The sequence below is a fragment of the Rasamsonia byssochlamydoides genome, assembly GCF_041956645.1.
Source record: "Rasamsonia byssochlamydoides strain NRRL 3658 unplaced genomic scaffold VTN77scaffold_26, whole genome shotgun sequence".
Lineage (NCBI taxonomy): Eukaryota > Fungi > Ascomycota > Eurotiomycetes > Eurotiales > Trichocomaceae > Rasamsonia > Rasamsonia byssochlamydoides.
This window is the reverse complement of record NW_027192409.1, coordinates 47,379-63,685: the sequence shown is the minus strand read 5'-3', so window position 1 is coordinate 63,685 and position 16,307 is coordinate 47,379. Positions and strand designations below refer to the sequence as shown.

At 48.5% G+C, this 16,307-nt stretch overlaps 5 protein-coding genes across 5 annotated transcripts; 2 read left to right on the top strand and 3 right to left on the bottom strand.

The window, feature by feature from the left end:
- Nucleotides 1-771: 771 nt before the first annotated feature.
- On the bottom strand, nucleotides 772-2,060 carry VTN77DRAFT_3655 (uncharacterized protein; the record flags this gene model as incomplete). Its single annotated transcript, XM_069419627.1, has 4 exons — nucleotides 772-983; nucleotides 1,051-1,198; nucleotides 1,251-1,741; nucleotides 1,799-2,060. The coding sequence occupies 4 exons, from the start codon at nucleotides 2,058-2,060 to the stop codon at nucleotides 772-774; spliced, it is 1,113 nt and encodes a 370-aa protein (XP_069278226.1).
- Nucleotides 2,061-3,320: 1,260 nt separating this feature from the next.
- VTN77DRAFT_3654 (uncharacterized protein) lies at nucleotides 3,321-4,137 on the bottom strand (the record flags this gene model as incomplete). The annotated part of the gene is made up of 5 exons (XM_069419626.1): nucleotides 3,321-3,419; nucleotides 3,481-3,554; nucleotides 3,643-3,756; nucleotides 3,805-3,968; nucleotides 4,025-4,137. The coding sequence occupies 5 exons, from the start codon at nucleotides 4,135-4,137 to the stop codon at nucleotides 3,321-3,323; spliced, it is 564 nt and encodes a 187-aa protein (XP_069278225.1).
- Nucleotides 4,138-8,872: 4,735 nt separating this feature from the next.
- On the bottom strand, nucleotides 8,873-9,370 carry VTN77DRAFT_3653 (uncharacterized protein; the record flags this gene model as incomplete). The annotated part of the gene is made up of 1 exon (XM_069419625.1): nucleotides 8,873-9,370. The coding sequence occupies one exon, from the start codon at nucleotides 9,368-9,370 to the stop codon at nucleotides 8,873-8,875; it is 498 nt and encodes a 165-aa protein (XP_069278224.1).
- A 2,426-nt stretch (nucleotides 9,371-11,796) lies between these two features.
- VTN77DRAFT_3652 (uncharacterized protein) lies at nucleotides 11,797-13,519 on the top strand (the record flags this gene model as incomplete). Its single annotated transcript, XM_069419624.1, has 4 exons — nucleotides 11,797-12,050; nucleotides 12,107-12,165; nucleotides 12,221-12,425; nucleotides 12,493-13,519. The coding sequence occupies 4 exons, from the start codon at nucleotides 11,797-11,799 to the stop codon at nucleotides 13,517-13,519; spliced, it is 1,545 nt and encodes a 514-aa protein (XP_069278223.1).
- A 1,384-nt stretch (nucleotides 13,520-14,903) lies between these two features.
- VTN77DRAFT_3651 (uncharacterized protein) lies at nucleotides 14,904-15,875 on the top strand (the record flags this gene model as incomplete). The annotated part of the gene is made up of 2 exons (XM_069419623.1): nucleotides 14,904-15,080; nucleotides 15,258-15,875. 2 exons carry the CDS (start codon nucleotides 14,904-14,906, stop codon nucleotides 15,873-15,875), a joined length of 795 nt encoding a protein of 264 aa, XP_069278222.1.
- Between the last annotated feature and the right edge of the window lie 432 nt (nucleotides 15,876-16,307).

The following is a 16,307-nucleotide window of genomic DNA, read 5'->3' as shown; positions in this document are numbered from 1 at the left end:
ATAGATATTGATCTCGCCTCAATTCTTCGATTCTTGCATTTGTCCTTTCCAAGGCAGCTGGTATAACTTCTGAAGTTCACGTATCTTGTTGTCTGACCAGAGTTCTTCACCAATCGCATACGAGAAATCAAGCGACGGAGCGAACGAATCTCATCACGTGGTCTGTCTGGTCAGCCAGCGCCTTCACCTAGCTGACAGGTGACCTATAGTTCATGTTTCTCTTTCACTGTATAACGAAACCCGAGCCAGTAGCCTAGTGGGCTAGGCTGTAGCTATTGCTACGCTGCCAGCCCACCTGCCAAGGCGCTGCTGCTGGTCCTGGGTTTGATCCCTGGAGGTACGTACCGTTCAGGGCAGTAAAATCCTGCCTGCCAAAGGCACAGCGGGGTTTTCGTAGCATCCTGCCTGAGCTACTGCTCATGGGGATGTGAGCTTTTTTACTTCTCACATATAATATAATTCAGCATGTGTGTGTATGTCTGCGTAAGTATCTATTGCCTCGATAGAGATTCCACCACTCCCGTACAGTAGCAAAGTGATGATTCTGCTCTGCAGTACAGAATGTTTATGAACACTATAAACAATTTCTTATTGTTTATCTACAGGTTTTATGCGACCTAGAGAGCTATTTACCTCTTGTCGAAAATCTTCTATGGATTCACTGTCCACCACGAGTCGCAATGGAATCGCACAAACACAGATACTGCCGAGAATATAATCAGAATCTTTTCAGCCATATATCTGCTCCAGCTGATGCCGATCGATTTCTTATTACGAGGTATTTCCCTTCCCAAGTCGTCTCTCAATTTCATCGCACACGGCATTGGTGACTTCGACTGTCGTGCTCGTGCCTCCGAGATCCGGCGTGACAATGCCCTTCTCGCAGACAGCCTCGACGCAGTCCATAAGCTGTTTCGCGGCTTCTTTCTCCCCCAGCCAAGCCAGCATCTCTGATGCCGTCCAGAATGTCGCGACGGGGTTTGCTATGCGAGTCAGTCAGTCACAAGCGTATCTGCAACGGATTATTTTTTTCCTGATCATTCCGCCTACCGATTCCTTTCCCAGTAATATCAAACGCTGAACCGTGAATTGGCTCAAACATCGATGGATTTTCCCTCGTCGGGTCCAGGTTGCTTGTGGGTGCAATCCCGATCGATCCTGCAAGGGCTGCTGCAAGATCGGAAAGAATGTCGGCATGCTAGATACACTGTAAGATCCATCAACATTCTTCAAGAGCAAACTCCACTCACCAGGTTCGTTGCAACAATCGTATCCAAGCTCTCAGGCTTCAGGACCATTCTCGTGGTCATGGCATCCACCAGCATTTTGTCCCATTTCACGTCGGGAAACTGCTTCGCGGTCTCCGCGGCGACTTCGTCCCACATCACCAGCCCGTTTCGCTGCGCGTTGCTTTTCGTGACGACCGTCAGCAGCTTCCGCGGCCTGCTCTGCGCCGTCTCGAAGGCAAACTTCATGATCCTCTCCACGCCGTGTCGGGTGAAGATCGCTGTCTCCGTTGACACCTCCCAGGGCTTCCCCACATGGCTGCGGCCTCCCTGGCCCGCGTACTCGCCTTCGGAATTCTCTCGCACGATGACCCAGTCCAGGTCGCCAACGGAGCAATTTCTCAGCGGGGATTGCGTGCCTCGGAGCACCTTGGTCGGCCGGACATTGGCATACTGCTGGAGGGGCTGACAGATGGCCAGGCGCAGGCCCCAGAGGGAGATATGGTCGGGAACATCTAAAAGAACGTCTCAATCCTGATGACTCTGGCTTGCTTTTTCGCTTGCTGTCCTACCTGGCGCGCCCACCGCTCCAAAGAGGATGGCATCGAATTTCTTCAACGTCTCCAGCCCGCCGTCCGGGATGTACTTCCCATGCTTCTTGTAGTACTCGCTGTTCCAGTCGAAATGCTCAAAGTGCAGATCAAATGTATTCAGCGTGGCCGCCAGCTTGTTCAGGACCTTGATCCCGGCGTCGATGACTTCAGGGCCGATGCCATCGGCCGGGATGGAGGCAATCCTATACGACGGCCTTGTATCGATCTTGCTTGGCGACATGATGACCGGGTAGTTGCAATCGACAATATCTCAAGAGTGACCTGACTGGTGAGGAGTTCTTTAGACAGAACGGGGCGATTGTTCCCTCCACGACATAATATATAGACAGAGGCAGAGAGGCACAGACACAGAGAGACAAACCCCGATCCCCACAGTTTTCCGACAAGCAAGAATCGCAGGATCTAGTCCTGGAGTCGATCTACGGTACCGTACTCCGTACTTCGGGGAGAAGAAGCCTTCTTACTTACATTTCCCCGTCTGTCCCTAGTAGGCAGGTAGGTACTGTACTCCGTACCTAGGTAAAGTTAACTGATTTGATTGATCGAGAACGGCAGTTGGATGGGGGAGGATGACAGTTTAGTGGGGCCCAAGAACTCACCCCTCGGGAGAAAGCCCTCCGCATAATCTCCGCCTAAACCTTCACCCGGTCGCCCCGGCTTTTCGCTTCGCGGGGTTGTTCGGCCTGATGGAAGGGACTAAAAGTTGAGAACTCACGTCTCGGCGTAGGTCGTTTGCCGATGGCTGCAGATTCTGGGATTGTTGAGATTGGCTGAATTTTGGTCCTCGAAAATATTAGTCAGAGGTGGTATCTATATCTTTTTTCTCGATACGAGATGGTCGTCGGTACGGTGACGAGAAGAACTCAAACAATGCACACAGTCCTTGCATGTTTTTCCCCCGTTTTTTTCCAGGTGAGCAGACTACATATCACTACTTATGAACAGACTTTTCGCGCATGGTCTCAAGTGTCTCAGACAGGTTCGCTGGCAATATGGACCTACCTCCACGGTTGTTCCAAAACTTGAGGCGACTTGTCTTTTCAGGGCCGAATCAATAACTCATTGCCCACTTTCGTCTCAGGTCCGATAATATCCTACCATCAGGGAGGATCGTCGTAGGATGCACATCTCCTGAGAAATCCCAGTGCGGAGGATCCAACCTTATACATATAACAGGCTAGTGGAAGAAATCGAATTGTGGAACCTGGTTCAAACTCCGGCCTTAAGCATCAGTTAGTAACAGATATAGCATGAACTATAGCAAGGAATATAGGTAGCGAGCTCACCTGGAAAGTAGATAATAAATCCTACCTAATACAAGAAATATGGTGAAGAGGATATCGTAAGGAATATGAGTAGGGAGCCCGCCTGGAAAGTAGATCGCATCCCTCGCTGCTAGCTACCTGAAGCATAGCCCATTGCCTGAATACATGGCGCTGCCACTTGGCGTAGAGCAGCTACTGAAAGTTGATAAGTATCATTAGGATTTCGGCCTGGAAATACCGTCGTTCCAAAAAATTGGCCACGAGTGATTGTGAATCGTTTGTGGTATTGCTGCAGTAGGTGCAGGGAAGATGGTCTATTTTCCATCAGCTTCTCATATTACAAGTAGCATCAAGCAGATCAAATAAGGACTGTACCTCGGTTTGCCGTAAAGTTGGGATCCCAGCGTGATTTCGACCAAATACCTCAAGAATCCCCTCCACGCGGCCCCCTGCTACTTTCGACCATCTAAGAAGGATAACAAGCTGCACGACTGGTGCACCCCCTTCGGGCCGCACATGTATGAAGGTTGGGCCAACATTCGGACCAGCCACTCTCTAGGGCTACTGTCGGCAGGGCTTGAGTATCAGGACGGATACACAGATCTGGTTCTTTCGATGAATTTAGGTAGGGTGGTTGGAAACCCTGAAAGGCTGCCCAAAATTAGCCAAAAGAAAGCCTGATAAGAAAGAGGGATGCACTTGTTCCGACTCTGAGTGCCAGATACTTCCCCTCAGCAGGTGTAAGAAAACCAGAGAGCACCATGTCGAGCATTTCATTCTTGATCCATTCTTGATGGCAGTCGTGGATGTCAGTTGGCTTGATAAGAACTCGGAATATTTTGCTCTTCGAATTGTAGTTAATACTAAGGAAGGAACATTAGTAGAATTTCTGGTAGGACCAGGACCACGACTCACTAACCGCGGGCGAGCTTGTTCGACTCCTGCGTGCTCATTCAAAGAGGACGCGACGAGAAGACCAGTGTCGGGTTCGATATTCTCATAGACCAGCTCTTGACTCTCAGTGGCCTCCATAATAGTGCGACTAATGTTGTTGAAGAGTTGTTGAGGCGACAACTCAGCTTCAGGTGGATGGTTAGGCATTGAAGTACTGAAAGTAGTATCAGCTTAGAAAATATGTTATGATTTGGAAGATAGGACAGTGAAGTGAAGTAAGAAGTGATCGAAGTCAGAAGTGAAGTCATGAGAGATCAGTTTGGATGCTAGGCTCCAGCCGCGAGCCCTAGCCACGAGCCCTATAATTCAATCCGCAGGAGGAAATAGGTCACGGGGGCACAGCGGTTGACATCCAGCATCAGCCTAAAGTAGATAGATATATCGAAGAAAAACCACATTGTGAAATTAATGGTTAGTGAGTGACTTGATTTGTGAAAGTTGCGCTTGTCGGGTTGAGTTGATTGATCGCAGGATATTAGTACTATTAAGAGTAGAATATAGTAGTACTAGAACATGATTTGATAAATACATATCAAACCTTGGTCTTCCCATCCATATTGATTGATATCTATGACAGCGGTTGGATATATAGCAGTGAAGTTGTTTGCTTTCTAACAGCCTTACAGGTCTCGCTTCGCTCGACTGGTTTGAACTTTGAAGAGAAAATACCTGTTCTATGCCTGGACTCTTGGCTCCCAGGTCTACCTACTCTATAAGTAGTTTCTATCACCTACTTCTTAGGCGGGCTCCCTACTTATATTCCTTGCAATATTCTCTTCAGAATATTTCTTGTATTAGGTAGTATTTATCATCTACTTTCCAGGTGGGCTCCCTACCTATATTCCTTGCCATAGTTCTTCCTATTCCCTGCTGCAGCCTGGCTCACCCCTACTGCAGCGCGAGACGGAGTTCAAAGGCGACGTGCCTCCGGCCCTAGAACAGGAATGAGATCTGGACGACCTGCTGCCCGTCTCCGGGTGGTTTATCTAGGTGCTCAACAAGATCAGTCTCTGACATATCGTGTTTCAGATTGTTTACGCCAGGTGGTGTTCTAGAAGTCTTCATATCCTCGTCAGCTTTGATCTAGAAGTGGTCAAAGCTCTAATTACTCTATAGGGGAAAATGTCAACATTGCGGTGTGTATGTACTCCGTATACTCCGTACTCCTACTATGGAGTACCGAGTGTCGCACGGACCGGAAGCTGCCCCAGTGCCTAAGCCTGAGCCCATTATTTCTAAATTTTGACTGCTTCCTGTCAACTGTCAAGTTCCCAGAAATTAGAACAAGTTGACCTACGAATCGTGACTATCTATGATGATCATTCTCTCTAGTACGGAGTAAACTGGAGTTAATCGAACCAAATAATGGGGGCCATTTCCCAGACTTAAACAATACAAAATTCTTAAACAACGACCAAACAAGACGCCAATCACAATAGAATATACAGATTACCCAGGCAACGATAACAACTATAACGTGCTAGTTAAAATAACCTGCAATGGCCAAATGCAATAGAACATTCTACTTGTTGTTAGTGGGATCCACAGGGAGGACACTGGTGGAAGTTAATACTAATAGGAAACTCAACTTTGAAATCATCATCGGCATACACAGGTCTAATGAAATAAAATGAAATGTTGTCGTAAGTACTGTATACCATATGTCATGATGTCATGGTTTGTGTACTTTCTCTTTTGTCATGTACCCAAATACTGCTGCTGCTGTAGACATACATAATCAAATACCACTTAAATTCTCTCTCTATAGGATTTGGTAGGATAGTAGATAGATCAACTATGCAGATGAAACTTCCTGTCTTTATCATTCCACTCATTTCGCCCCTTTTTTCTTGGTCCTTCTATGCGAGTGAACCGGTACTATATATATCTAGAGATACCTTATACTGAGCGTTCTGACACTCATTTGTATATTCACATCCCTTACCTCTTGGAGAGTAGTAGCACACAGCGTGCAGCACAGGAATATAAATCGTATACCTTGTAGAATACGTCACTGAATATATTCAATTAATAGTATTGAATTACAAACACCGTGTACTCACCTCGAGGTCTATGACTGACTACTGACATAGCAGAGCTGCAGAGTGAAGCTCAAGTACAATAGCAAATCAATACAGCAATTCAATATATAGTACACACATGACGCAGCAGGAAAAGAAAATGAAAAAAAAAATGAATACTAACCACAATACAGACAGGACAATAAAATAATCCACCTTTTCTTCTGAACGTTTCCAGTAGTGTCATAATTAACGATAGTTCGTACGAAATTGAAATCGATGGTCCGGTGAAGTCGAATTATTGGGATTGATTAAGCAGGGAGGGAAGGACCGGCTCAATAATCATCTGACTGGAATGTGACATGAGTCCTGCAGGACCTGCTAGACAAGACTTGCAGACTGCGGCCGGTCTGCAGACTGCAAGCTGCAGCTATTGTTGCATGTTGCATTGCTTCTTGGCACGTCACGTCTGTCAGCATGTATGTAGGGTACTTTAACCAGGCTTAGGCAATAGATAAGATCATCTCTAATAATAACTATGTATGTACCAATAAGTATTGGATGTCCTTTTTTCAGATTATCAAAAGTCGTATTCAGGATTCAGTACTCAGTACAGTATACCGTTTATTCATTGATGAAAACCGCTAGTTATTTCTGGTGGAAAAGAAGGGAGAAGAAAGGGATGTACAGCATATAGACTATTTATTTAGGAGAAGCGTATGTACCCAACCCAGTGCCATGGCTCCGGTTCCATAATTTATTTCTTTCTCCACCTGACAGATTGGAATCTCAAAATGTTCCCCCAATGATATTGAAGCTCCCACCCAGAATTACCCATCTTAGGTACCTAGTTAGGTACCTAGTAGCTTAGTCTGTAGACGATCTCATTTATATACAGGGTAGATAGGTGATCGTGTGTCCATGTCCATGTCTGTCTATATTCATTCTTCTTCTTCTTGGATAGACCATCCACCTATATAACATGCACAAGTTAAGATAGTAGGTAATAGCTTCATACCAAATATATGGAGGAGTCGATATAGGTGGCATTGGCGATCCACAATAGAATTAAGTAGATCTAAGGTTACTCCCGTTAATGCCTCATTAATCACCAATAACTATTTTCTCACTAGTTCAACGTGAGAAAGGGATGGCCTGTCACCTACCTGTCTATGCATATCATGAGGTACCTAAGGTGACGTCCCTAAATACCAAACGGGGCTTGCTGTACGGAGTACTCCGTACCTATGTCATGTGCCCCAGTGCCAAGATCAATAAGATCAATGTCTATATCCGAAAGGGATGGATTACAGATTATAGATCGATATAGATCAATAAGTTGAGGCAATTTCCCCAAAAGGGGAATATAGCCAAGACCCGTCCCAGCTGCCCCAGATCGCGGCAGATCCCGACGTTTGACACGAGCAAGCAAGGGATGCAAACAAAAAAGATCTTCCAGCCTCACCGTTTCGGATCTTTTTTTTAATAGTTGCAACGGTCGGACCAGAGGATCGGAGATCTGAGCAGATCAGATCAGATCAGATCAGATCAGATATGGAAATGGAGCGAAGGAACTAGTGTAATTAATCCCTATGATGTAATTGATTATGACATCCATCCCTTCGTGCAAGGTGGGGGAGCCGTTGAGATAGATGTGGGAAAAATGGACAACTCCCACCCCGATGACGGTGTCGAAGAGACATTTCTCTTAAATAAAAATCTACATCTGTCGTATTGTCCATTGACAGCATCTCAGTTAGCAGCCCATGAGGTGTCAGCGCACTGTAGAGATGACGCAGAGACGGCATGGTTGACTGGTGCTTGACAGATAAGCAAGTCCATGCAGGCAGCCAATTGAATTGGGGCTCTAAGGATGACTGTGTGTGTTGATATGCATGTCACAGAACTCGACTAGATGCATCATGCATGTCTAGACGCCAATCTCTTTGTCTCATTTGGTCAAACGAGTGTTCCAATTTTATAAATAGTTTGTAGATCCACCGGGTTCTCAAATTCTGAGACGGCGTCAATGACAAAGAGAGCTGGCTAAGTCAAACTGACAAAGGGCAGCTGCGATGTGACCAATCTGAGCGGGTGATGTCATGATCGCGTCACGGGACAACGCATCGCAGCGCGTCTTAGCCTTTGTTTATAACGCGGGTCCCAAGGTAACTACTGCGCTGGCGACAACACCACCATCGCTGCAAACCCCTCAATGATCGAGAATTGGAGACTGGCGCGCGGGATGTGCTCCTCTCACGACGCTGTTTGCAGCCATGATTGGCTCGTGGGAAAGCCTCCTGAGATCATACACGTCAAGAATAGTACGCGCGATCCCGACTAGCAGGCACATGGCGCCGTGACCCACGATCGACAAATCTCATCGCTGCCAATCATCCCCGCAGCCCCCATGTTGGCGCCATAGGGCTCGCAAATCTCGAGCAATGATGGCGCGAATGGCGATTTCCTTTGTTGTGGTGCGTTGGCGGGAGCGTTGCCGCCAGTCGTTGTCATCTATTCGCACATGGCCAGAGAAACCACCCGCGAAATACTCCGATAGTCAAACGGGAAACCAGGAACAATTGTGAAACAGGTGCGTTTGCTCATTACAACTGAATCGAAGGCTGTACTCCGTACTCCGTAGTGAGTCAGACACGATCGCATAGGGACCAGATGACGACCTAGCTAGGTACTCTGCATCTAGGTACGTACCTAGATAGGGAGCCGGGACTTAGCGCGGGGTTATCGGAAGACATCCCAAAACAACAGCTGATTCGAGGAACGAAGCATCGCTACCTCCCCTGTACGCAATGGTTTTCGAACGCGAATCCTGGTCTGCATGTGATCGGCCTTTTGAACTGGGCTTGACTTTGGGCAGCGGCGCAGGATGCTCGCTGATCTGACTTGTAAGAAGTGAGATTTAAGCGCCGGAAAGATTTAGAGCGGACAACACATACAGGCGCAGCAGAGTGCTGTCGAGGCGGACTCGATATGGACCCCCCAGTCTCAGAACGAGAATTGAGACTGTGGGAACTCAACTCTAAGGCTGAAAGAAACTGAGTTGTCAGGCTAGTGTCCTGTGGATAATGTTTCAAAAGCCCTTTGTTCTGACCAGAAGGCATTGACCTACCTACCTCCAAAGCAGAGAGAACAGCCACCTCTACAGCTCTTCGAGACTCGACATCTTGCATTTCAGGATTACAGCAAAAGGCATGCCGTGTTGGATTTTTTTTTTTAAAGATCCTCTTCTGCAGTTTTCTGCACGATCTGAAGAGTCCGCAGAGCCTCATTATTGGATGGGATATCTCAGGAATGACACCACTTCCATTCCTCCGCTGCAGACCGTTCCCCGTCGCGGGTATAGCACGAGTTACACCAGGTATGCGGGCTACGAAGAATCTCTGGTTGGACTGGACTATATATAACAAGGTGTTTGCGGGTTCCAATTCCGCGAGGAGGGTTCAAGGAACAGATACTGAGGAATGCTATGGCAGAGCCATAAATAGAATACAGGATAGGTTCGGGCATGGTTCTCACTTCCGCACCTTTCTTTGTACGGAGTACTCCATACCTAAGTATTTTGGATTTCTTGAGTTTTTGGAAGTTTTCTCTAGAGTTTTTATCCACTGCAAGTTCAGGATAAGATAGATTTTTTATCTTATAAGACCTTTTTCTTATCTCATATCAGCATGCCGCATTGTACCCACCAACTACTACGAACCAGCTCTCGACGGTTCTACTCTGCATTCTCAACAGTTCCCGTCCTTTCTTGATCGCTCAGGAATCCGGTCTCACATTATCAATCACTTCAATCCCTCCAGTCTCCATGCCGGCGTGGACACGATACCGGGACGAATCAGGAGTCCCGCCTGGGCTCAACCCGTGGGCGTTGCTTCGTCGACGGGCGGAGACCTGCTGGCCCCGTGGAGCGCTCACGAGCCACAGTCGGAACTAGTAACTTGCCAGATATTGAGAACTGATGAAGAGGTTATCAATAATAGTCCGGAGTAAGACATGACGATTAATTAGTTTCAGTTTTTGCGTTGGCCAGAGCTACTCTGTGGCAGCTGAGGGAGTTCTGGAAGGGGAGGAAAGAGAGCCATACGGAGTATATCTAGGTGCAGAACGCGGGATCTCCTCTGAAACCAAGTCTACATATAATTAAGTGCATACAAATTATTAATTGCTTTCGAGAAAACTCTTTACCGCTGTCCGACGGACATTATTATGATTATTATTGTTGACCGTTTAATACGGAGGCAAAATCCCGGTGTGCGAGCGTTGCCCGGTTGACCGTCTTACTAGTTGCCTCACGGTTCCGCCAGGATGACGGTATCAACTTCCGGCGTCTGGACAGGCCAGAACCGTATTACAGTTGTTTGTCTGTACTGTACGGAGTTCTTTGACTTCAAGAAAAGACAAACGTTGTCTGTTTGGAATCCAAGTCTGGGGTTCCGTAGGATCTGGTGAGAGCTGTTTGAGTAGTACTCTGTAATGTGCAGAATAGGTAACTCCAGGAGCCTGCAGCCAGTCTATGTACCCCGTAGTCGTACAGTACAGTCTCCCTATTATTCGTTACTATCAGAGTCAGCAGCTCGAACCAGGGGGGGCCCTTGCTGCTTTGCCTTGATAGGCAGCGGGTCGCTGAGCAGTGCTCCCGCTCTTTGGCCTTGTAACTATCATCCCATCTACGGAGTACTCCGTAGAGTCCGTACGGAGTATCCGTACCTGCTTTCGGTACTTGCTCAGTCCCTATCTTCCCTACCAGTCCTATGTTCCTTGTAATAGTACTCTGTAGTTCCAACTGTTCCCGTTCCCAGGCAAGGGGAGAACAAAGGGCCTGAGGAGCCCAATAATGAAAGCTGGCGGCAACGAACACGGCCAGACCTTGCATATGCAGTCCTTGCCTTACCGACATTGTTCGAGGCTTGCATGCAGGGCTACCCCGATCAAGGAACGTGAGCTGTCCCCGTGCGACGGAAGAATCCTCCGGGCTTGCTTCTGGCGCTGAGCTAGCCAGGCCGCCTTCGGCCTTACTGGTCGCTTAAGCTTCGCAGCACCTGGAGATCGCTCCCCACTCTCGTTGCCATTGCAACAGGTCCAAGTCTTCAGCTTCACGCTTGCTCGCTGTCTTTTTCACCTGCTCGCCCTGCTCTTTTTCTCTTCTCCTTCTCCTTCGATTCTTCTTCCATTCTCCAACCTTCTTGGTGCCTGAATCGACCTCGACAAATCCTCCTGCCATCTCTTCCTTCTGCGATCTCTCTATCGACGGTCTCCCCACCCGTCGATCTTCCCCTCCGAGCTAAAAGCTTTGTCGTCATCAGTCGATGATACCCTCTATACAGGGCTGCCTTTGCAATCTACGACGTGCGATCCAGAGCGGTCATGTCGATGTGAATTACGGCTTCGACGTCCAAGGCCTTTGCTTTCCCGGCGATCTGCTTGGATTCGGGGTCGTTTTTTTTTTCTCCACCATCAAACGCATATACAAACAATTGGGAGCGGAGTGTGAGAGAGCATCCAGTTGGCAGAGCAGGTTTTGCATTACTTGGATCTTGTCCGTTGTAGTGTAGGGCCAATTCCTGCGTTTTTCTGGAAATTCGACTGGCAGAATCTCCGCTGGTGAGGAGTTTTCTGCTCGTTTGGATATTGCTTTGCTACAAGTACCAATTGGCTGGTTACGAAGGCAACTGAGTTGTCTTGCCAATCCGTCACCATGGAACATTCGTCTCCCTTAGCTGCTATGCAGCCTCCCTCCGTGCTCTTTGGGCACTGCTTCCGGTCTGACGCTCCGAATTCCTTTTCGTCGTTTGGGGGAGTGAACGGCTTTGGTCCCAATAGCTTCAATTTCAAGGACCTGTCCATGAAGAAGTCTCATCCGGACTACTTTTCTGTAAAACCCATCAATGGCTCGTCCCCTGCAGCAAGCTTGGCGGCTGATCTGTCTCAGAACTTCCATATCGACAAAAGGTCGGTCTGAGACAATTCCATCCAGAGCTGAAAAGTGCTAACGTGATCGTCGACAGTCCTCAGGTTGCTACACCCCGACGGTCGTTGTTCTCGGCGCTTGGTGATAGGAGACGTGGTACGAGCTGGCCGCTGTAATGTTCCTGGTAGATCTGGATACTAAAGTCCTACAGAAGAGACCATGACGACTCCGCCATTGCCGTCCTCATCCCCCGCTGGATCGATGGAAATAATGGACATGTCTCCTCTTCCGCACAAGATCCCCTTCAATTTAACGACAAATGGGCTACAGTCTCCGACCCGGGAATCAGCCGGCTCCACCATGCCAGGCAGTCCCCTGCAAGAGTCCCCAATGGATGATACGGATAGTCAGCATGAGTAAGATGAATCTTTCCAAATACACTGCCCGCAATCTTTTCTGACAATCTCTCCTTTCTCTGTTTAGAAGGAAACGCCACGGCTTGCTTCGACCCTCGTTGGGCCGTACCAAGGCTCATTCCGCCCAGTTGGGTATTCCTAGGCCTGCCCCGGAGAGTCAGTCGCCGCCGTTCAAGTTCGGAAATGGGAACAGCAACCTGTCTACGTCCATGTCCCTGGAAGATATGTTCGATGAATCTCCGCCACAAGAGAGGGTGATTGGGAAAAACGGTTCGTTGCTGGGCCCTCGCCTGAAACCACCATTCGGAGGTCGTGGAAATGGTTCCCCGGGCCCAGGTCCCATCCGGAAGGGTTCCAACCCCTTTATGCGACCTCGCAAGCAGTGCCGGAGATCCCACAGTATGTTTGAACATCCCGAGGATGTGGTGCGTCAGAAGGAGGAGGGTGATACTCCGGAACCGTCCTTGGGATCGATCATGGATCTCGAACCGACGTATACCCTTCAGCTCCCGCATTTCATTCCTGAGGACCAGCCGGATAGCCTACCTCGGATCGAAAAGAGTATTTTGGTTGATATTTTGGATGGCAAGTACAACGATCGATTTGAAAACATTATGATCATTGACTGCCGTTTTGAGTACGAGTACGAAGGTGGGCACATCAACGGGGCCGTCAACTTCAATGACAAAGAGGCCCTCGCCGAGCAGCTGTTCAGGGACCCGAAGCCCGGCACAGTTCTGATCTTCCACTGCGAATATTCCGCCCATCGGGCACCCATCATGGCGTCTTTCATCCGCCACAAAGATCGTGCGTTCAATGTTGATCAGTATCCTAAACTGACTTTTCCGGAAATGTATATTCTGGACGGAGGTTACAGTGCCTTCTTTGCGGAGTACCGGTCTCTGTGCTTCCCCCAGAATTACGTGGAGATGACATCCAAGGAACACGAATATGCATGCGAGCGAGGGCTTGGAAAAGTCAAACAGCGATCGAAGTTCATCCGAGCGCAGACCTTTGCCTTTGGGCAGCAGTCACCGCAGATGGAGGAGAGTCCGACCGGACGGTGTCGAGGCAACCGGATGACCTCATACTAGGAATCTTTCTTGACTTTCAACATAACGGTGCTACGGCCTTGACGGAGTTACGTTTACCTTTCAGAAACGCCTCACCCAGTGCGTTCTTCTCTACGCTTGATATGTCATTGGAAATCTTCTCTTCATCCAGACTACCTTTTTGGTTTCAAAACACCCTTCGAAATAACTAACCTCCAACAAAATTTTTTTTGGACCGCCGTTGCGTTTCGCATCGACTTGGAACGATCGGCACCGACGGCAGCTATTTCATTTTATTCTACGTGCTCTGTGGAGGCAAGTTGCGGCTCAAGAGTTTGTCGTCAATTCCTCGAGCGCCAATGTTTTCGGTCCTTTTGCCGTCCCATCGGGTGCTCATGCAGCAGCCACTTCTAACCGCTCACGATACCATGTCCTTCCCTAGCCATCTATTTCCTTATCCGTGAACTCATCCGTCATGACCGATCCGACCCCGTGTCGATCCTTTCTCTCTTTCTCTCTTCCTCTCATCCTCTCGTACGACTGGACCATGTATTTCCTTCCTACACGCCGATTTCCTTTGTTTCCTTTTCCCTTTGTTTCCTTTTCTACGTCTCTCCAAACATCAACCGCTCAAAGAAAATCGACCCGAAATCGACTGAACAAAAACAGCACTGATTGACGGAGAAAATATCCCCCCGATTTGATTTGCACATACAGTCGGACTGCAGCCCTTGACTCCACGAATTGGATTGTCGGGCCATCTCCCTTTCTCTGCAATGTCTTTTCCTTTCCTATAATATGTGTCTTTAATCCCTTTTCCTTGTACAAAATCTTCGGATTGGTGATTCGCCGCTGTTACAAAACTAACCCCTACAACAAACAAACACTTCTTGGTGTGTACATTGCCAGTCAGATATGATTTGGCGTGTCACTTGGATAATGATTCCCTTTTCCTTTTTTTTTTCATTGATCTTGACATCCGGGCATTTAATGTCACCTGAAGTGGGCACGAAAATCTGTACATATGAATGAAAGAAAGATCTGGAGGCAGTTTTGCAGGAGAACCGTCTTCGCGAGATCCGCGGAGAGAGAAGTCCGAAAGCTGTGGGCCAGTTTCTTTGAGCTGAATGAAATACGAGTTGTGAATAATTTGTCCCTTGGCGTGTAGAATGTCCATCGAGTTGAAGTATTTAGTATCTAGGACTGTGTTCCAACTGTTCGGATATACTTGGAATTGACCAATGAGCGACGACCCCACTCCGATCTGTCATCAGCCTTCCCGCTCCGCGCGCGCATCTTTAATTTTAATGACCGATCAAGCCCCGCAGAAGCGCAATTCATTCAATTCAGCCTTCTCGACTGACAAGGACATCGGTCACCGACCCAATGCTGCTGCCTCTTTCCTCGCGACCAGTTCTTTCCCGCCATGGATATCGATGACATCCTTGCCGACGTCGACCGGGAGGACTTTACGTCGCCCGAGTCCACCGCGCTCGACCACCAGCTGCTGACGCGCCTTTGGGTCGCGGAGCGCGCGGTCTCGGAGCTTCTGCCGTGGCCTGGGCTGTTGATGGAGAGGATGATGGAGAGGGTTAGGAAGCAGGTGCGTTTACCTATTTGCTCTCTCTCTCTCTCTCTCTCTCTCTCTCTCTCTATCTTTTTCGTTCTATGGTCTGGTGACAAACCGGATTTACGCACCTGTCCTGAGTTTCCAATTGCAGTGTCATGTCATATAAGGGCATTGTGATGGCCACGATTCTAACTAATTGCTCTGTCGTAGATCGAAATAATCGAAGATCTCACCGCATCATCCTACAATCCCACCGGCAACAACGCCTCGCACAACCCCACGCTAAACCTGAAACTCTCAATCCTCCAAACCGACCTCTCCCGCACCCAATACCTCATCCGCTCCCTACTCCGGCAGCGCCTCGCCAAACTCACCAAGCACAGCATGCACTACCTCCTCCTGATCTCGCCTCCTTCCACTCAGCAGACTTCCTCCTCTCAGAACCAGCAGCTGCAAACAGAAGACACCATCCCTAACCCCTCCACCGCAACAGACACCTCGCCTCTATCCCGCGAGGAAGCCAACTTCCTCTACTCGCACCAGACCCTCCTCGCATCGCACTACGGCGCGTCCTTCCTGAGCGCGTTCCCGCCGCAACTGCGTCGGCTAGACGACAACGCCGGCGGGACGAGCATGGTCCAGGGGCCGGATACCAAGGAGGTGGTCTTCGTCCGCTGTCTCGTCGACGAGGTCACTATCGTCGTGCCGCCGGATGAGACGCTGGACGTGGAGGAGTATGGCACGACGATGAGGATGGGTGAGGTGTGGGTTGCGCGGTGGGAGGGCGTGAAGAAGGCGTGGGAGAGGGGGGAGGTTGAGGTTTTGTAGCGCACTCGGTGCGGTGCACTCGCTTCATTTATGCCTTGTTCGGCTATATTCCCACCTTTTTTTGGTCGTCTTTTTTCCGGGTATTGCTGCTCATCATAATGAGGCTTTCTCCCTTTTTATTTCCTGTGCTGGACACCTGGCGTGGCATTGCATTGCCTTCAACCAACTAGGTCATAGATACATCCTCCTGTTGTTTTTTTTTTCTTCTTCCCCTACATAGATAGGATAGGGTATGTAGCATGGTACAGTACGGCGTTTGGGAGTAGAGTGTGCATTCTCATATCATATCATATATAGGTTGAAAGCACATATATTCTTTATATAAACACAAATATATATTTAACATTATATCCGTTATATTCTGCGAAGTTATTATTGACTGACTGACTGATTGATGCCATCGTCCGTTCAATTTTCGGTTTTTATGGATTC